The sequence below is a fragment of the Myotis myotis genome, unplaced genomic scaffold (assembly GCF_014108235.1).
Source record: "Myotis myotis isolate mMyoMyo1 unplaced genomic scaffold, mMyoMyo1.p scaffold_m19_p_3, whole genome shotgun sequence".
Taxonomy (NCBI): domain Eukaryota; kingdom Metazoa; phylum Chordata; class Mammalia; order Chiroptera; family Vespertilionidae; genus Myotis; species Myotis myotis.
In genome coordinates, this window is record NW_023416335.1 from 151,577,810 (window position 1) to 151,599,746 (window position 21,937).

At 39.4% G+C, this 21,937-nt stretch overlaps 1 protein-coding gene across 7 annotated transcripts in view; it reads right to left on the bottom strand.

Moving 5' to 3' along the window:
- The window catches only part of TBK1 (TANK binding kinase 1), a 48,734-nt gene that overhangs the window by 18,073 nt on the left and 8,724 nt on the right, over positions 1-21,937 (bottom strand). For 5 of the 7 annotated variants that reach the window (XM_036301632.1, XM_036301633.1, XM_036301635.1 and 2 more), the window contains 5 exons: positions 17,938-18,067; positions 12,944-13,125; positions 11,210-11,370; positions 5,926-6,036; positions 225-404 (listed from right to left, as the gene is read on the bottom strand). In XM_036301632.1, coding sequence (XP_036157525.1) covers positions 225-404; positions 5,926-6,036; positions 11,210-11,370; positions 12,944-13,125; positions 17,938-18,067 — 764 coding nt within the window. Of the gene's footprint in view, positions 1-224; positions 405-5,925; positions 6,037-11,209; positions 11,371-12,943; positions 13,126-17,937; positions 18,068-21,937 lie in introns of those variants that run through there. The other 2 variants (XM_036301639.1, XM_036301637.1) reach the window with 2 other exon arrangements.

Below are 21,937 nucleotides of genomic sequence, written 5' to 3' on the forward strand. Positions count from 1 at the left end.
TTTCAGCAGCAATGTTATGATTTGTCTGCCCCACAAGCCTTTGCTAAGATTTGGCTCAGGCTTGGGTGAGCATATGTATACTAAGCACTTAAACATTATTCTCTAAGTGGGAAGTGGGCGCCTCTGGTGAAGCTGAGGTATCTTTTCTATTTTCTCTCCTAATATATGAAGATAATTATTATATAACATTATCATCTAGGAAGAAAACATAAAGAGGTACTTACGTATTATAGCTATGAATATAAATCTTATGAGCTGTCATTTGTTGTAGCGAGAAAACATGAATTATCATCCGGTGAAGTATATCACTAGTTTCTGCAAAAAACTGGTCAAAACCCCAACATTTTTCCTGATCAGCCTCAAGGATGTTTGCAAGAACAGGGGTAAGTAGAACTTGAAGACCCCTAAAATAGTATTAAAAAAAATTTGAAGAATGAATGTGTATTTTATCTAGGTACAAAGTCATAATATTTACTACCAAATCAAAGGAATTGTTATTAGGTTAGATCAAAGTTTTAAAAAATCTTCCAACTTTTCAAAAAGCCAGGTAACCTTAGTTTAATATTACTTGTCAATAAATCAGGGATTATGGTATTTTTATGTTAATTTATCTTTTACTGGTTATTTTCTTTGATTCTCTCATTCCCAAGTTTCCTCACTTTTCCAAACACATTCTAACACTGTATATACAAAACCATCTAGGTGAAATCAATCAGGTGATCATGAGGATAAGATAATTGTTTAATTTCAGGGTTTTTAATGTCATTTATTTATTTATTTATTTATTTATTGAGAGAGAGAGAGAGAGAGAGAGAGAGAGAGAGAGAGAGAGACAAAGGGAAAGGGAGATAGAAACATCCATGAGATACATCAACATGGATTGGGTGTCTCCTGCACTCCCCCTGGTAGAGACCCGGGCATGTGCCCTGATGGGGAATCGAACCAGTGCCCTCTTGGTCAACCGTTGAGTCACAATGGCCTGGTATCCTTTATTTTTTTTTTTTTTTTTTTTTTAAATATATTTTATTAATTTTTTACAGAGAGGAAGGGAGAGAGATAGAGAGTTAGAAACATCGATGAGAGAGAAACATTGATCAGCCGCCTCCTGCACATCTCCTACTGGGGAAGTGCCCGCAACCCAGGTACATGCCCTTGACCGGAATCGAACCTGGGACCTTTCAGTCCGCAGGCTGACGCTCTATCCACTGAGCCAAACCGGTTTCGGCTATCCTTTATTTTTTAATGTCCTTTTAATATGGCACTGCAATATATAATTGTTTAGGCTGAATTTATATGCCTTTTATAGTATACTTCTGTGAATGAAAAAGGAGTTATACAATAAAGCTGACAAGCTCAGTGGGGGCACATGGCAGGCCTGGCAGGCTCAGGGATCAAGAGAAATAACCACACAGGATGGCCTGACCACTAATCTCTAACTGGGAAAATCATAGCGGGTAGTCACATCCAGGCCTATAGCTTCCCTAGCAAAGGTTAACGTTACCTTAAGTGAGTTCTGTGTATTGTTCTTATGCATCTACAGCCTTGGGCAAACTACGGCCAGCAGGCGGCCCGCTTGAAATGAATAAAACTAAAAAAAAAAAAAAAAAAGACCGTACCCTTTGACTTAATGATGTTTACTTTGAATTTATATTAGTTTACACAAACACTCCATCCATGCTTTTGTTCCGGCCCTCCGGTCCAGTTTAAGAACCCATTGTGGCCCTTAAGTCAAAAAGTTTGCCCACCCCTGATCTAGGATGACATACCTTTGAAATGTCAGAGTAATTTTATTTTCCTACTCTTGAAGCCACTACCGTGGGCACCAGAGCACCAGACCCCCTCATTGTTATTTTGTTCCCTGCATACCATCTCTACATGCTGTAAATGTTAACTATTAAATATCCTGTTTAAAGGAAGTATGTTTTTCTCCATTTTGTCTTTTATCCAGTCCTAGAGATTGCTCTGCTATGCTTTCTCCCGCTTCCTTATTCTATCACCAATGGATTTCATGCACCTTCCTGAGGTCTTCTCCTTTGATTCTAGTATATAAAATAAGCTGGAAAGCTGCCATTCTCCAGAGCATCTGAGATCCTGCTCCTCAGCATATGTGATCAGTTTGCTCAAATTAGTTTCTTACATTGACACTTATTTAGGCAGTAAAATTACTATAATCATCTAGTAATCAATTAGTGCCAATTCAATTACGAATAACTTTTGACTAATAAAGGACTTTATTATTTTTCTAAATTATAAAATATGCTCAAACAGATGCTCAATTATGGAATTTCAAGTAGTCTTAAAAATATATTCTTGACTATGTAACAGGCCTTGAAAGAATTCCTTATCTGAACAATTTTCAAAATATGTAGTGGACATTTTAAATTTTTGCCTAACAGATATGTATATTCCCTCCTTTTGTAAGAGAATCTACACCTCTCTATTCTCTAACTCTAATCCCTGTGCATAGATGGGTATAAAAGCCAGATTTGGTTATGATTAGTTGGAGGTGGTTAGGTGGTAGCATATAAGTTAGTTAAATGTGAATCAATGCCAAAAATCTTTGCTAAAACTACCGGGAAAGAAAATCTTTTTCCCCCACTGAGTTTTCAAACCTGTGAGAATGTGAGTCTGGGAATGTGAGCAGCCTTCCTGTGGCTCTCAGGAAAGAGCCTACTGAAGGGAAGGAGAAAGCAGATCTGAGTGATTTGAAGGGACCAAGTCTTGATATAGGTTGAGTCTGAGGATTTAGCTGAGCTTTGAGTCACATACACATGTGAACTTTTAATTACAAAGTCAATCTATTTTCTTTCCACTTAAACCAGTTGAATTAGGTTTTTCCCACTTGCTATTCAATCGACTAATAAATACTAGAGGCCCGGTGCACGAAATTTGTGCACTGTGTGGGGGTGGTGGTGGTGGGGGGGGTGGGGGGGGTGGTGTCCCTCAGCCCGGCCTGCACCCTCTCCAATCTGGGACTCCTCAGGGGATGTCTGATTGCCTATCACAATCTGGGACCACTGGCTCCTAACTGCTTGCCTGCCTGCCTGCCTGCTGGCCCCTAACTACTCCCCTACCGGCCTGATCACCCCTAACTGCTCCCCAGCTGGCCTGATCACACCCAACCACTTCTGCCTTGCCCAGGACCCAGGCTTCCCTCCTCCAGCCGGTTGCAGGCGCCTGGGACCCAGGCTTCCCTTCCTCTGGCTGGCTGCAGGCACCCGGGACCCAGGCTTCCCTCCCTCTGGCTGGCTGCAGGCACCCAGGATCCAGGCTGGCTTTGCCTGGGCTGGCCATAGCCACAGGAGACCATGGGTGGGCGGCTTTGCCTAGGATGCAGCCACAGGCGCCCGGGACCACAGAGCGGGCGGCTTGTTCCTCTCCCAGGCCACAGCTGCAGGCACTGGCACTCGGGACCATGGGGCGTGTGGCTTGCCCCTCTCCCGGGCTGCAGCTTGGCTGGTCCCCATTCCTCTCTTGTGAGCTCATTTGTGCCTGGCTGGTCCCCATTCCTCTCCCCCCAGTGTTGAGTGTCTGAGCCGTTATGACTATTTGCATATTAGCTCTTTATTATATAGGATAAGAAAGAGATGGTTATCTTTTCTTTTAAAGGAATGCTTATTTTATCCTTAGTTCATCCTCACCTGAGAATATTTTTTTCCATTGATTTTTGTAGAGAGTGGAAGGGTAGCAGGGAGGAAGGGAGAAAAGAAACATCGATATGAGACATATCCATTGGTTGTTTCCTGCATGTGCCCCCTGGGGGGCGGGGAGGTAGGCTGTCTGTGTGGGATCGAGCCTGCAACTGAGGGACATGCCCTTGATTAGAATCGAACCCTAATACTTCAGTTCCCGGGCTGATGCTCTAACCACTGAGCAAATCGGCTAGGGCAGGATGGTTATCTATTTTTGCAGTCAATACATTTTTGGTAGTTGTTTTCATTGCTAATTAGTAATACTTAATATCCTTACTATTAAAAGAAAAGAGATTGTTTGACTGGTGTGGCTCAGTAGTTGAGCCTTGACCCATGAACCAAGAGGTCACTGTTTCAATTCTGACAGGGTATATATCCAGGTGGCAGGCTTCAGTAGGGGGCATGCAGGAGGCAGCCGATCAATGTTTCTATCTATTCCTATCTTTCTAAAAAAATCAATAAAAATATATTTAAAGAAAAAAAAAGCCCTAGCCAGTTTGATTCAGTGAATAGAGCATCGGCCTGTGGACTGAAGGGTTGTGGGTTCAATTCCAGTCAAAGGCATGTACCTCGGCCCAGTCTGGGTGCATGTGGGAGGCAACCAATCGATGTGTCTTCCTCTACTTCTCCCCCTCCCTTTCACTTTCTCTAAAAAATCAATGGAAAATATCCTCAGGTGAGGATTAACCAAAAAAAAAGATCATATGCTTTCTGGTACGTAAGCAATTTTTATTAAAGAATGTATAACTTGGTGCTAAAGACTGATTTGATAGATAAGTCCTGTTATCCTCCTAAAATATGCAATCCACAGTGTAGATTGTCAAATTATTGATTCTGGGTTTCAGCAATACAATTATTACATAGAAAATATTCATTTCCTGACCACTTTAAATTTTGTGTTTTGCCTGAGATTACCAAAATGAGTATTTTATAAATCAAAATTTAACACAAGTCATTATTATAATATTAAATTTCTTCTCTCCAATAAAATGAATTTCTCTTGGTAATTCTAGCTGCATGACATAATTTTATTTTGGAAACTTAAAAACAATGCAATAAAACTGTCAAAACAGTGGTTTTCAGAAAGGATTTTGGCAATGAAACTGTTGGTTTAAATGAGTTTTCACAGAAATCAATACATAAAATGAGAGGTAATATTTTTTGTTTGTGCTATATAAATATACGTATTTATATGTTAAAAGTCATACAAAAAGAAATTATAATAGGTCAGTAAATCATGACCTGTATGTGTGTGTTCACTTGTGTAGTATACAATTATCACACTCAGAAAAAATGGCAGTTAATTCATTAATCACAAATTCTACATATAGGTAAGTGTGTCGGCTTTATTTCCAGAGTAAAACCTAAAATAATTTACTCTCTACTTTTTTGTTTTGTTTTGTTAATCCTTACACCTGAGGATACCTTTTCCATTCATTTTTAGAGAGAATGGAAGGGAAGAGGAGAGACACAGAGAGAGAAACACTGATGTGAGAGACACATCAATTGGCTGCCTCCTGCATGTGCCCCTACTGGGGCTGGAATGCAGCCCACAAATGAGGTATGTGACCTTGAACAGAATTAAACCCGGGATCCTTCAGTCCACAGGCCATGCTCTTACCACTGACTCACACTGGCCAGGGCATCTACTTTTAACTTATTTTACTTTAAATCTTTCTTTGTGGTAACAGGATTCATATCTGAGAATATATATATATATATATATATATATATATATATATATATATATATTTAGTTTAATTCTGCTGCCAAATTAAACCCATTTAAACTTTTGAAATGATGGAAGTTGAAAACTCTTCTCACCTTTTCAGTAATATGAATACTCTTTCAAAATGAGGATATATTGAACTTCTTGAGTGCCTGTTTTTTTGGAATTCTAGTTACTCTTATCTATATACCACTATTTGTGGTCTGCCAATATGGAAGTCAGTATAAAAGACACCAAGGTCTTAACCTGGTTCCCCACATTGCACAGAATTCCAAGCAACCTACAAAATGTATGTCCTATGTCCTCACAGAGGTCTGGCAAAATTATTTATACATTATACTAGTAATTAATTTTTATATCACCACAAAGACAAAAATCACAAATCAAAGCATATGCTTTAATAACATCTAATAAAACAAACAACAATAAACTACACTCAAGGATTTGTGATTTTAGTTAATTAATATTCTAAACACCAAACTGCAAAAGAGGAGATACACTCACAGAGAAAGACTACAAGAAATAGGCATGTCTCCACTCCAGTCGATTGGTCCATTTTCTGCTTTCTGTACTCCAGATATTGCACCAGAAGGCTTTCCAGTAATTATTTTATACCTAGGGAGGAATAAAAGCAGAATAAAATAAGCAGTTCATTATTGCACAGCCTATCAATGGGCTTTGCAATAGTATTTCCCTCGGTTGCACCTATAATGAGCTACTAGACGAAATTTTGTGATTGAGTTCACAGGATCCATAAAACAATCAAAATACTTTAAATCTGACTGACTGAAGTAGAATAGTGGTTGTACGATTATTTTATATATGCCATAACTAATTTGCATTTGAGATCTCAGAATGCCATGTAACAGTATCTTGATGTTCACAACAAAAATATTAATTTTTCCATCTGAAAAAATTGAGCAAACACAAAAAAGTTATGTTAAAGAATGTTTCTAGGTCACCATATTAGCCCAAAACACAGTCAATTGGACTATGAAATTCCTGCAGAATGAACAACAGCATTCTTCAAAAAAAAAAAGGCCGTAATCAGTTTGGCTCAGTGGATAGATCGTCGGCCTGCAGACTGAAAGGTTCCAGGTTCGATCCCGGTCAAGAGCATGTACCTTGGTTGCAGGCACATCCCCAGTAGGAGGTGTGCAGGAGGCAGCTGATCGATGTTTCTCTCTCATTGATGTTTCTAACTCTCTATCTCTCTCCCTTCCTCTCTGTGAAAAATCAATAAAATATATATTAAAAAAAAAGATAGAACTATACATAGCACAGTATCCGAAAGATTCTTTGCATACACAGATAGGAATATGTGTGTATACCAAAATTAAAAGTCAAATTTAAATTTTTATGTCTTTTTAAAAAATATATTTATTGATTTTAGAGAGAGGAAGGGGGAGGGATAAAGATAGAAATACTCATGAGAAATATTGATTGGTTGCCTCCTGCACATCCCCCACAAGAGATCAAGCCCCACTGGCTGGGCTAAAAGTCAAAATTTAATTTGATTCTTGATGAAGGTGATAAAAATAAAGATGAATTGAAGAAAGAGCTGGATGTCCCATGTTGCAGGTTTGCTCTCTGGTCAGGGTGCATACAGGAGGCAACAGATCCATGTTTCTCTCTCTTTCTTTCTCTCTCTCAAATCAATAAAAAACATTTTTTTTTTTTTTTTTTTTTTTTTAAGTAGAGCTAACACAACTAATTTGGACTGCTTGCTGCTTCCTCAGCAGATGCAGTCAGGATTTCTGTCTTAAGAGATTTTTCAGGAAAGAAGGAAATGAATGTGAAAAATAAGTTGCATTCACATAAGAAGGATCTGATTGTGGACATATAAGTAGAGATATGTGAGATTAATGCAAGAAAAGAGAAAGAAATACAATGAATGGTAGAATTCTTAAGGGAATGCTTACAAATTCTTGAAAAAGTTTAATGAATTATGGTAAGCTCCATAAATAGACACATTTATAACATGTAAATGAGATACAAAGGGACCAATATGCTATAATGTGACATAGATGCATCATTCACTAGTAGAGTCATTATTACTACTTCAAGTACCTCTGAACATTTATTAGCATGAGTGTTGCTAAAAAGTTGAAATACTTTACAAATAAAGAAATAAATTCTTATAACAGTATATCTGTCCACATGGTAGTCAGACAAAATCATCAGGTATTCCCAATTACTTATGAGTTTTACTTTTTCTTTATTAGGGAATGCCACAGTTTTATTTAATCCATTTTTGGGGCAGCAAGAAATGTTGATATTTCTTTAAACCCTATCTCTGACAATAAAAGCATGATTAACTGTTAGGCACAATTCATGTTTAATAATAAAACACAAACGGACTCTCAGCCTTCATTAATGAAGAGATTTTATTTAAAAAAGGCACTGCTGTAACACAGGCTCAAGATGACGCTATACCAAAGTCATCAGGATAGCAATAGATGTCTTCTTCCTACGAATATGCATGTTGTCTTTGCTGGAAAACATTTAGATACGCAGGTTTTAGCAAAAGTCACTGTATCAGCTGAATTGGTTTTACTTCCTAAATCAATCAAAGGAAAAATGCCTTTCTTTCAAATTTTTCAGATGAGATTAAGTAAAAGATTATACTTTTACAGCTGTAATTATGAAGTCATGTTTGCTTATAAAAGACAGCATCAGTCCTAGCTGGTTTGGCTCAGCGGATAGAGCATCGGCCTGCAGACTGAAGGGTCCCAGGTTCAATTCCAGACAAGGGCACATGTTCTGATTGCAGGCTTGATCCCCAGTAGGGGGCATGCAGGAGGCAGTGGCAGCCGATCTATGATTCTCATCATTGATGTTTCTATCACTCTCTCCCTCTTCCTTCCTCTCTGATATCGATAAAAACATATCTTTAAAAAGAAAAAAAAACAACACTAAATATTTAGTTGTCTGCCTAGCGGTGTGGCACAGTGGTTGAGCATCAACTTATGAACCAGGAGGTTACAGTTCAATTTCTGGTTGGGGCGCATGCCTGTCCGGGGTTGTGGCTTAATCCCCCATGGAGGGCATGCAGGAGTCAGCCGATCAATGATTCTCTCTCATCACTGATGTTTCTATCTCTCTCTCCCTCTCTGAAATCAATAAAAAATATATACATTAGAAAAAAAAATATATATATATATATATATCTACACTAATAAAAGAGAAACATGCAAATTGGTGCCACTCTGCTATGCTCACCAGCCAATCAGAGCGACTATGCAAATTAACCCAACAAAGATGGCGATTAATTTGCATATGCAGGCACAGAGCAAAGACTGAAGGCTCTGGCTGGAGTGAAGGCTGAAGACTGAAGAGGCTTGGCTTCTCCGCTGTGGCCGGACCAAAGGCCTGGGTCCTGGGTGCCGGAGGAAAACCGGTGCCATCAGCCAGGGGAAAGAAGGCCTATTGCAGGAAACTTCGTGCAATGGGCTTCAAGTATATATATATATATGTGTGGTGTGTGTGTGTATATATATGTATATATATATGTATATGTATATGTATATGTATATGTATATGTATATGTATATGTATATGTATATATATGTAAATAAAATGGTCTGAAAAAAATGTTAAGAGCTAAAGAATGGTTTGGCTCATTAGACTGTCAGTGAGTTACTGTCCCAAATCATTTGCTAAATTAAACAGTGTTCATAACCTCAGTTTTATATGTGTGAATGGTTTGGCTGTTTCTCATGAAGCAAGGTCATTTACTAATTCATTTTAAAATAAAAAGATGTGAGAGAAACCAAGATGGCGGCATAGGTAAACACTGGAAATTGCTGCCTCCCACAACAACTTCAAAATTACAACTAAAAGACAAAACGGACATCATCCAGAACTACAGGAAGGCTGGCTGAGTGGAAATTCTACAACTAGAAGGAAAGAGAAATGCACACTGAGACTCAGAGAAGTGCGGAAGTAAAGTGCAGAGGTACAGAGGCGCACGTGGAAAGGGCTGGCAACTGAGGATGCACTGTCTTTTTGAATTGGGAGGGAGTCACAAGCCTCCGACTGCTCTGAACTCCAGTTCCAGGAAGTCTTTGGGATCCCAGACTCATACGGGGAGAAACTGGACTGTCTGGCAGCAGGCAGACCTCAGAACTCGAGGGCGGCTTTCTCTCAGAGGTGCTTGCAGTGATTACCGGGACACTGAGACACGGGGCCACTTAGGGCAGGGCTGAGGATCAGCCATAGCTGTTTGCTCCACCCTGTTGATTCTCTGAGACCCTGCCCCACCCAGGCTGCGGCAGAGACTTTTGCATATGAATGCCCTGGCCCTTTGCAACCTGAAAATTACCTAAAAAACTGCAGCTGGGCCAGACAGATCCAGAACTTCCAAGAGAAGGCCCAAGGCCCCACAGCAGCTTGCATTGCTTCACAGCTGGGCCTCATCTGGGCACCTCCAAACCCCAAAAAAGGAATGGGAATCTGCAGATCTCTTCGTAGCTCCTGCTGGGTAGCCTCAGGCAGAGTCTAAATTAGCACTTCCTTAGATCCAAGAGCCAGTGTACCCAGTGGTCAGAGTGGGACCATCCAATTACAACTCCTCAGCTCCATAAGGGACACACTCAGGGGGCAGACTCAGTGAGCACCAAAGCCCCACTGAAGCAAGTCTTGCCCCATAAGGGTGTCTTCAGCACAGAAGTTCTCCCAGTGAGAATTCAGAATTGAAGGTCAGATAAAGAGCTTCACAGTTAAGGAAAAGCTAAAGGAGTTCATCACCACCAAACCAGTATTATATGAAATGCTGAAAGGCATTCTTTAAGAAGAGGAAGAAGAAAAAGGTAAAGATAAAAATTATGAACAGCAAATACATATCTATCAACAAGTGAATCTAAAAATCAAGTGAATAAAAAAATCTGATGAACAGAGTAAACTGGTGAATATAATAGAACGAGGGGCATAGAAAGGGAGTGGACTGACAATTCTTGGGGGGAAAGGGGTGTGGGGGTGCAGGAAGAGACTGGACAAAACTCGTACACCTATGGATGAGGACAGTGGGAGGGGTAAGGGCAGAGGGTGGGGTGGGAACTGGGTGGAGGAGGGCCATAGGGGGAAAAAAGAGGAACAACTGTAATAATCTGAACAATAAAGATTTAATTAAAAAAAAATAATATAAAAAGATGTGTAGCCAATGTATGAAAAAATTTTATAATACGGTAGATTTCACATCTAGAAATCTATCTTTCTTTCTTCCACTATTTGGTTTACAAGAGTAATTTTATACACAGTAACGTTTTCCTAATAATTATGGCAGTACATAAATGTATAATGTACTAATAAAATGTATGCAATCTTTGGACTGAAACTGCAATACTAGAAACAAAATTAATGTTACATTAATATTTTTGAAATGGAAAAAGAAATCAAATCAGTTCAGGGTAGGAACTGTACTTCTTTTAGATCTGGTAATGATTCTAGTACTCCACAGATGACTATTTTTTCAGTTATATGAAGGAAAAACACTAATAAGTGCATAAAAAGAAGTAAATAAACAATGTACTGAAAGAAAATCCAAAAAGCATTATATTTTAATGATTGGATGTCATTTATAGTCTATTGTATATAAGATATTTAAAGACAATATGAAAAATTATGCCTATAAATTTTTGTAAGGCTGCAAATAGCTTACTAGTAAAGTCCAGAAATGATCGCTAAATCAATTTTCATTAGCATCCACCTCTAACATTTGATGACACAAAATAATATAAAGATACATTTTAAAAATTGTTTTAAAAATTTAGATGGAGAAATCACTTACATCACTTCCTTATTCCTACGTGGCCCTTCAAATGGCCTAAATGGCAGTGACCCAGTAGCTGCATGGTAAAAAGTTACCCCAATGCTCCAAAGATCAACTGTTGCTCCATATTTCTTCTGGTGATCTTTTCTTAGCACTGCTCTCTCATACATATCAGGATGCTTAAAAAAACAAACAAAGAAAAACAAAACTAACTTGTGTTCTATGGTAATACAGTACACAAAAAATAGGTATTCAATAATGCTTAGAAATTTTACTATATTTTCCTAATAATTTCTCTCTGAAAGTCTGTTTCAAGCCTTCCTCTGCTCAAACTTCCAACACCACCTCATTTGACTCTCAATTTTCATGATCTCATTGCATACGTCAACAAGGAAATGGAAGTAATCAGAGGACCAATTCTCCTTTATACCTTTTACCAAATACCAAGCTACCTGTATCTGTGCCTATACTCTACATCTACTTTCCAGTTACAATGGAACTACTCTTATCAAAGGCTAACTTTTCCATCTGCACTGTGGAGCCATCATGGTTAGGCTTTATTCTTTTTTTTTTTTTTATTTTAAAGGAATTTAAGCCCTAGCCAGTTTGGCTTGGTGGATAGAGCATTGGCCTGCAGACTGAAGGGCCTGGGTTCGATTCTGGTCAGTAGGGGGCGTGTAGGAGGCAGGCGATCAATCTCTCTCTCCTTTCCTCTCTGAAATCAATCAAAACATATTTTTTTAAAAAGGAATTTAATATTTTAAGTGCAGACATTATTAGCTTTTTATTTTTTAAAATATATTTTGATTGATTTCAGAGAGGAAGGGAAAGGAAGAGATAAAAACATCAATGATGAAAGAGAATCATTGACCAGCTGCTTCTTGCACACCCCACACTGGGGCTCAAGCCTGCAACCCGGGCATGTACCCTTGACTGGAATCGAACCGGGGACTCTATCCACTGAGCCAAACTGGCTAGGGCCGCAGACTTTTTTCTTGTTACAAAATTACAACAGCAGAATCCAACTGTAAGAAAGTCACAGATTCTAAGACTTTTGAGAGAAAACTCAGAGCCATGAAAAATTAGTGATAGCTACATACTATAAATTTCCTGATAATGTGTTAAATGTACTTACTTTTAATATTTTCTTAAAAGAACAAAAAAGACTATTTTCTTAAGTGTTCAAATGGTTACTAACTCCACACAAACACACCCAAATAAACAGAGCTTTTCTAGCTTTCTACAGTTTCAAATTAGGTATTTTCAAAGGCATTTCATTTTTTGTACATGTTTCTAACAATGGTCCTCTCTGTCTTTCAATAACTAGTTTCCCTGAATAGATTATTCTGCTTCAGAATTATAATGAATTTTGCTCTACAGGGAATATCATTGTAACAAGCTTGTACTATATTAGCTATTCTGATCCAAAAAATTTTCCCCAAAATTTTACCACCTAGATGCTGCTGGAGTGAACAGATAGCTAGCTTTTCTTTTACTAAAAATCCATAGCATTAGTAAAATTAAAGAATTTAAGAGTGTTATAAAACTTGTAAGAATTTTTAACAGAAAAATGACAGCACCCTTAGAAACAAATCTCTAATTCCCTCATTACACACCATATTCATTAGATTAGAAAATTTAATCTTTGTCCTGAAAGTTACAAAACACACTGTATAGTTAATTGGTTGATTAATTACCCATATTTACAATATATTCAGCTTCTTTAAATAACATTAGTAATGCATGACTTACCAAATATTCTTCTGTGCCATACAAAGAAACAAACTGCTCATCATCTTCTAATTCTCTAGCTGCACCAAAATCGGTGAGTTTGTACACAGACTGTCCGTCTTCCCCTATAACACGCATGATATTTCCTGGCTTGATATCACGGTGCACTATGCCATTTTCTCGAAGATGATTCATTCCACCCACTTAAACAATAAATATAAAACAAAGGTAATAATAATAATGTATGTGTCTATGTGTATATCTGTGCATGTCAAATTCATCGATATAATTCATTCATATTCACTCAATATAAGTTTTTTCTGTAAGTTAGTCCCATGTCATTTTAGTCAAAGAATAGGTGGTAGTGGTATTTTGTATCTCCTGTTTGAGTCATAAAAGGCTTTAGAATGATAAGGATCAGTTTAAGAAAGAGTCCAGTCTCCCTTTAGTACCATCAGAAAAATGGAAAAAAATGATCTTAAGCATATGACTTCCCGAATTACTTTTGGTTATATATCTGGGCAATCTGCCTAAACTTTAGAATAAAGATTCCCTGCACCACAGAAGAAACCATCAACAAAACAAAAAGGCAGCCAACAGAATGGGAGAAGATATTTGCAAACAATACCTCCAATAAGAGGCTAAAATCCAACATATATAATGAACTCACACAACTCAACAACCAAAAAAATAATCTGATTAAAAAAATGGGCAGAAGGCCCTGGCTAGTGGCTCAATTGGTTGGAGCATCAGCCCATACGTCAAAAGGGTTTCAGGTTTGATTCCTGATCAGGGCACATACCTAGGTTTCGGGTTTGATCCCATCTGGGAATATATAGGAGGCAACCGATGAATGTTTCTCTCTCTCCCTCCCTTCCTCTCTCTTTGAAATCAATAAAAACATATCCTCAGGTGAGGAATTGAAAAAAGGACAGAGGCCTAAACAGATAATTTTCCCAAAAAGACACATAGCTGGCCAACAGATACATGAAAAGATGCTCAACTTCACTACCTATAAGGGAAATGCAAATCAAAACCACGATGAGATGCCACCTCACACCTGTTAGAATGGCTATCATCAATAAGACAAGAAATAACAAGTATTGGAAAGAATGTGGAGAAAAGAGAATCCTCCCACACTGCTCATGGGAATATAAAATAGTATAGCTACGATGAAAACAGTAAAGTGACCTAAAAAATTAAGAATAGAGCTACCATATGACTCAGCAATCCATCTTCTAAGTATCTACCCCCAAATTTTGAAAACACTTATTTCATAAATATATATGTACCTCTAATGTTCATTATAGCATTATTCCCCATAGCTAAGACATGGAAACAACCTAAGTGTCCCTCGATGGATGATTAAATAAAGCAGTTAAATATATATAAAATGGATTATTACTCAGCCATAAAAAAAATGATGAAATACTGCCATTTGTCACAACATGGATGGATCCTGAGAGTACCGTAAGTGAAATAAGTCAGGTGGAAAGGACAAGAACCATATGATTTCATGCATATGTGGGATATAAAACAGAAAGCAATGAACAATTAAACAAACTCATATACACAGCTAATAGAAGGGTGGTTTCCAAAGGGAAAAGGGGGTAAAGGGAGGATGAAGAGGGCAAAGTGGGTCAAATATATGGTGATGAAAGGAGACTAGATTGGGTGGTGAGCACACAGCAATATACAATGATGTACTACAGAATGGTATACCTGAAACTTACTTATTTTTAATTTTTTTCTTATATTTTATTTCTACCTGAAACTTATTTGATGTTATTAGCCAACTATCCCAATAAATTAAAACAAAACAAAAAGAATAAAGATTCCCCCAAAAGATCAATCTTTCACTACAGTTTCACATATATTTATCTTGGAGAAATAATTCCACAAAAAAGTACATTGGATTCAGTACATAAAATAGTAAAAAAAAGTGATAGAAAGAGGCTCAAGGTGTCACACTTGTAGCCATAAAAATATATTTCTCATACACTTTTCTAAGAAGGCCATATTCCTTTTTTTTTTGTAAGGGTAAAGGTGACTAAATTAAGCTGTTTTGGCTGACAAGCAGTGTCACTGAGTGATAGTTTGAAATATTTGACAGCGGATAGATACTGTCCAAATATAACATGAGCAAAAGTTTGGGGTATCATTTCATTATGAAAACTCAGGGCCACCAGTATACTTAGGAAGGCATTAATCATCTATAACTTCGATTTGATTCAACAGGTTGTAGTATATATTAATTGTTTCTCTCTTATTTTATCCTCATCTAAATGGCTGTTTCCACACTGCTTTCAGTGTCAAGTTCAAGAATTCCCACTAGCCCTGGCTGATGTGGCTCAGTTGGTTGGAGCATCGTCTTGTACACCAAAAGGTGGGGGGTTTGATTCCTGCTCAAGGAACATATCAAGGCTCCGGGTTCAATCCCTGGCCAGGGCTCATGAGGGAGGCAACCAATTGCTGTTTCTCTCTCTCCCCCTCGCCCTCCAAGATCAATTAAAAGAAAAAAAATTCCCACTAACTTTATACTTTTATTTTTAATCACTGGGCTTTTCCCACTTAAATATTGATTCATTTCTTTCCAAGATATTACTCCTTGTGGTTGTTATATTTTTAAAACAACAGCTTTATTGAGATTAAATTCACATATCATAAAATTCATCCTTTTAAAGTATACAATTCAGTGGCTTTTAATATAGCCAGTCACAGTGTGCAACCATCACCATTAATTTCAGGACATTTCATTATGCTAAAAAGAGATCCTAAAACCATTAGTCACTCCTCAACTATGCCCTCCCTTCAAACCGATGGCAACCACTAATCTGCTTTCTGTTTCTATGGATTTGCCTATTCTGGATGTTTCATATAAATAAAATCATATAAATATTGTGGCCTTCTGTGTCTGGCTTCTTTCACTTTAGCATAACTTTTCAAGGTGCATCTCATTAAAGCATGTATCACTACTGCATTTCTTTCTTTTTTAAAATTGATTTCAGAGAGAGGAAGGGGGAAGAAGGAAGTGAGAGAGGAGGGAGGAAGAGTGACAGACAGACAGACAGACAAATGGCTGCCACCTACACATGCCCTAATCGGGAATCAAACACACAACCTTTTGGTGTATTGGACGACGCTTCAAACAAATGAACCACACTGGGCAGGGCTGCATTTCTTTTTATAAACTAGAGGCCTGGTGCACAAAAATTTGTGCACTCGGGGGTAGGGGATGCCTCAGCCCAGCTTGTGACCTCTCGCAGTCTGGGACCCCTCGGGGGTGACCACCTGCTGGCTTAGGCCCGCTCCCCTGGGGATTGGGCCTAAGCTGGCAATCAGACATCCCTCTGGCAGCCTGGCAGCCCTTGGGGGATGTCCACTTGTCAGCGGGGAGCAGGCCTAAACTGCAGTCGGACATCCTTAGCGCTACTGAGGCAGGAGAGGCTCCCACCACCACCGCTGTACTGGCAGCCGGCAGCCTGGCTTGTGGCTGAGCAGAGCTCCCCCTTGTGAGAGCACCCTGACCACCAGGGGGCAGCTCCTGCATTGGGCGCCTGCCCCCTGGTGGTCAGTGTGTGCATTGTGACCAGTCATTCCCAGTCCTTCTGCTGTTAGGGTCAGTTTGCATATTACCCTTTTACTATATAGGATAGAGGCCTGGTGCACAGATGGGGGCCGGCTGGTTTGCCCTGAAGGGTGTCCCGGATCAGGGTGGGGGTCCCGCTTGGGTGCCTGGCCAGCCTGGATGAGGGGCTGAGGGCCATTTTCAGGCTGGCGGGTGACTGAAGCTCCCAACCTCTCCTTTTTCTCTTTTTCTTTTTTTAATTCTGGGATTTATTTACCTTCTATGGCTGTCACTGGAACTGAGAGCCGGCTTTAGCTCTGAGGCTTGGCTCCAGCTCTGAGACCTCGGCTGCTGAAAGCAGGTATCTGGTTTGTTTGGCTTCTATAATTGAAACACTGTTGCAAATCCAGCTTGGTCGGCTGGCTGAAAGCATGGGGATTGTTTAGCTTCTATAATTGCAACATAGTTGCTTAGAGTGCAAGCTCAGAGCAGCGGCAGGCGGGGAACCTTGGCTTCCTCCTTCACTGGAGCAAGCAAGCCTCCTGTTCGCTTCAGCTGTCTGGCTGCTGGCCACCATCTTGGTTGGCAGTTAATTTGCATATCGCCCTGATTAGCCAATGGGAAGGGTAGCGAAGTTACGGTTACTTACTATGTTTGTCTATTATTAGATAGGATAATATTCCATTGTATGGATATACCACATTCTGTTGACCTATTCATCAATTAGTGGATACTTGGGCTGTTTCCATTTTTTGGCTATTATGAATATTGGTGAATAAGTTTTTGTGTGGGTATGTTTTTAATTCTTTTAGGTAAACACCTAGCATGGAATTGTTAAGTCATATAGTAATTCTATGTTCAACCTTTTGAGAAACTGCTGGACTGTTTTCCCAAGTGGCTGTGCCATTTACAATCCCACCAGCAGTATATAAAGGTCCCAATTTCTGCACATCTTCACCAGCACTTGCTTTGTGGTCTTTTTGATTTTAGCCATCTTAGTGGATATGAAGTGGTAATTTGGGGGTTTTTAAATTTTCATTTCCCTAATGACTAATGATCTCAAGCACCTTTTCATGTGCTTGTTTCCCTTTTATATATCATCTTTGGAAAAATGTCTATCAAATCCTTTGCCCATTTTTAAATTGGATTATTTGACTTTTTTTGTTGAGTTGTCAGGATAAAAATTCCTTATCAGATAAAAGATTTGCAAATATTTTCTCTCATTCTATGGATTGTCTTTTCACTTACTTGATGTTGTCATTTGAAACACTAAAGTTTTTTATATTGATAAAGTTCTATTTATCTATTTTTTTTCTTTTTGTACGTACTTTGGTGTCATATCTAAGAAATCATGGCAAAAAAGTCCATGGTTTTGAATGCAAAAAAATTTATGTCATCAAATTATATATATAAATATACACAAAATCATATAAATAAACAAACATACCCACATCTCGCAAAACAATTAAAAATTCAGACTCTGGTAGTCCATAGGCATTAGATGGCTCTTCTAAAACAGTGTATAAACTCCCGCATGGACAAAATTCCATAATAAGTACTTTATGTCTTGTTGTTGTCTGCAAAAAATAAATCACTGGTTGAAACTCAATATAAAAAATGTTTTTATTATATGACAGTACTTAATCTGATTTCATTTAAATGTGGGATTTGCTACAATGATGAAGGCACTTTAAATTGCTTTACCTAGGATTTGTTAAATATTTGTTGACTGTACACATATAAGAATTAACATCTTATAAATTCCTATTAAAATTGAATTTGTTTTTGAAGACAATCAAGCTACAGTGAGAGCTGGCTAAATCTGAATTAGAGAATCATTGCTCTGATGTTAGAATGGTTCTTTTAAAGTTATCTTTAATTTCTTATACATAATAGTACATATAGGACATTAGCTCTTCTAACAAATCTCTTAAAACACCTGAAAAAGACTTTTACTTCAAATAATGAAGTTCTAGCCTTAAAAACAAACAAGTGGCAAAATAGCTGATCGGTCCCTCTTGCAGCAAAGTTCTAGTCTGCTCATTTTTATCTGAGCTGCTTATTTGTTTTCAACCTTGATTCTAATGTACCATTGATTATAAGATACATCAACTTAATAACAGCTGTGTAGAGAAAAATAAATATTACCTAATTATATATACACATTGATTATAAGATATATGCTATTTCAGAAACTTTAAAATGTAAAAATAAGTCTTCAAATTCAGTTTAAGTCCTTTCTTTCTTTTATAATATTTTCTACATATCTCCAAAATACTTTTATAAAACATTTTACATTTCTCTACTATTGAGTAGTTTATGAGAGAAAATTTTTTATTTATTTTTGAATAATTTTTTATTTTTCAATTACCGTTTGCATATAATATCATATTAATTTCAGGTGTACAATTCAATGATTAGACATTTATATAACTTACAAAGTGATCACCTTGATAAATCTAGTACCTGACACTATACATAATTATTATAATACTAGAGGCCCGGTGCACAAAAATTTGTGCACTCGGGGGGGCAGGGGGGGTCCCTCAGGCTGGCCTGTGCCCTCTCCCAGTCTGGGACCCCTTGGGAGATAACGCCCTGCTGGCTTAGGACTGCTCCCGGGTGGCAGAGGGCAGGCCCAATCCCTAGGTGCAGCCCCTAGTCAGGCTCAGAGCAGGGCCAATCAGGGGGTTGGGGCAGTGCCCCCTGTCACGCACAGAGCAGGGCCCATCAGGGGGGTTGGGGCTCCTTACCCTGTCACGCACAGAGCAGGGTTGATCAGGGGGTTGGGGAGCTCCCCCGTGTCACGCACAGAGCAGGGCCCATCAGGGGGGTTGGGGAGTTCCCCCCGTCACTCACAGAGTAGGGCCGATAGGGGAGTTGGGGCACCGCCCCCTGTCACACACAGAGCAGGGAGGATCAGGGGGTTGGGGCGCTGCCCTCTATCACCCACAAAGCAGGGCCGATCAGGGGGTTGGGGCGCCGCCACTCTCACACTCAGGGCAGGGCCGATGGGGAGGTTATGGCTCTACCCTGTCACACACAGAGCAGGGCCCGTGGGGGGGTGGAGGGGGGGGGTTGGGGCGCCGCACCCTGTCACACACAGAGCCGCAGGGTGATCAGGGGGTTGGGGCTCCACACCCTGTCACACACAGAGCTGCAGGGTGATCAGGGGGTTGGGGAGCTCCCCCCTATCAGGCACAGAGCAGGGCCGATCAGGGGGTTGGGGCGCCTTCCCCTGTCATGAACAGAGCAGGGTGGATAGGAGGTTGTGGCCCCGCCCCCTGTCACACACAGAGCCACAGGGCGATCAGGGGGTTTGGGCACTGCCCCCTGTCACGCTGATCCCGGTGCTGGGAGGCATATTACCCTTTTACTATATAGGATAGAGGCCTGGTGCATGGGTGGGGCTGGCTGGTTTGCCCTGAAGGGTGTCCTGGATCAGGGTGGGGGTCCCCACTGGGGTGCCTGGCCAGCCTGGATGAGGGGATGATGGCTGTTTGCAGCTGGTCACACCCCCTTCAGGGTTGGGGTCCCCACTGGGGTGCCTGGCCAGTCTGGGTGAGGGGCTGAGGGCTGTTTTCACGCTGGCGGGTGACTGAAGCTCCCAACCTGTCCTTTTTTTTTTTTTTTTTATTCTGGGCCAGCTTTAGCTCTGGCTCCAGCTCTGAGGCTTCTGCTACTGAAAGCATGTATCTGGTTTGTTTGTGTTCTATAATCGAAACAATGTATAACTCCAGCTCTGAGATCCCAGCTCGCTGAAAGCAGGTTTCTGGGGTTTTGTTTAGCTTCTATATTTGTTACAATGTTTCAAACTGCAGGCTCAGAGGCCTGCAGTGGCAGGCGGGGAACATTGGTTTCCTCCGTCACTGAAGCAAGCAAGCCTCATGTTAGTTTCAAGCTGCCTGGCTGCCGGCCGCCATCTTGGCTGGCAGTTAATTTGCATATTGCCCTGATTAGCCAACGGGAAGGGTAGCGGTTGTACGCCAATTACCATGTTTCTCTTTTATTAGATAGGATTACTAATTATATTCCCTATCCTGTACTTTACATCCCCATGACTAGTATGTAACTACCGTTTTATACTTCTTAATCTCTTCACCTTTTCAGCCATTCCTCCAACCCCACTTCTTATCTGGCAACAGTCAAAATGTTGACTGTATCAGAGAGAAATAAATTTTTAGAAAATTTTGTTTTTAAATAATAAAATGTTGATTATTGAAAAATATCTGTAATTCTATAGTCCAGAGATAATTATGTTAATATTTTATGCATTTTCTTTGTCTTTTATCTGTGCATCAAATCATATTATAGATACCTAACACTATTTATATATCGTACTGTATATATCAAGATCATACTGTATATGTATTTTAGTCCTGATTTTCTAACATAACAATACACATAAGCAAGTTCCCAGGTGATTAAAGCTTTGGTAGATATCTTTTTTCTTCATTATTGCTTAATTGCTGTGTAGTAAAGAATTAACCAAAAGAGGTCTGGCCTTTGTCCTTGGCTACTCACTAGGCCTCTGGAATGTCCTGTCTGCTCTAAGTTGTCTTTGTTTCTCTGGGGCCTTTGGCCATATGACAGCCTAACAATGTGATTTATGGCGGGGGTTTTAGGTCATGTATATCCTTTCCAACTTCCAGAGGAAAGAGAAACTAAAGTATCTGAAGCTTTGGGAAGGCCTGGAGAGTAAAGGTCGCCATGCAGAGAGAATGTGATTGAGCTCCAACTAAAATTTTGAATACTGGCAATATTCTGTGCATCCTGTCAATTTAAAGTGTTCCTGAGGACAAGGAAGAGTCACACTGAAGCCCTCCCATATACCACCCTATGGATCCCTTGCTTTGGCTAGTTATAATTTGTATTCTTTTGCTACAATAAAACTTTAATTGTAAGTATAGAGCTTTTCTGAGTTCTGTTTCATTCAACACTAGCAAATTATCAAATCTGAGGACAGCCACGGGAGGCCCCGAATTTGTAGCCAGCTGGTCTGAAGTGAAGGTAGTCCTGGGGGCTCCTGAACATGAAGCTCGTGTCAGAATGAGCATAGTCCTGTGGGCACTGTTCTCACTGACCGTGCAGTTTGCCAAACTCCCGGTAGCTGGTGTCAGAAGTCTTGAACAGGTTTGGTAATCTGGAAGGCTATGTTCTTAACCTTGAGTGTAGCTAACTCCAAGTAACTATCCATCACACATTCTAACCTATTGAACCATTTTTTATTATAAACAGGGCAGCAATGAACATCTCTGTGCATAAAACTATAATTTACATTTTTAATTACTTTTTAAGAAGTAATGACTAAAAATAAAATGACTATAATGAGTGTAAACCTCTAAATTGTTTTTCAAAAGGTGTAATTTATTGACTACTCATGTTTACAGGGATTAAAGTAGATTTCTATTTCCATTATTTCTAGATAATTATCCTAATAACATCCT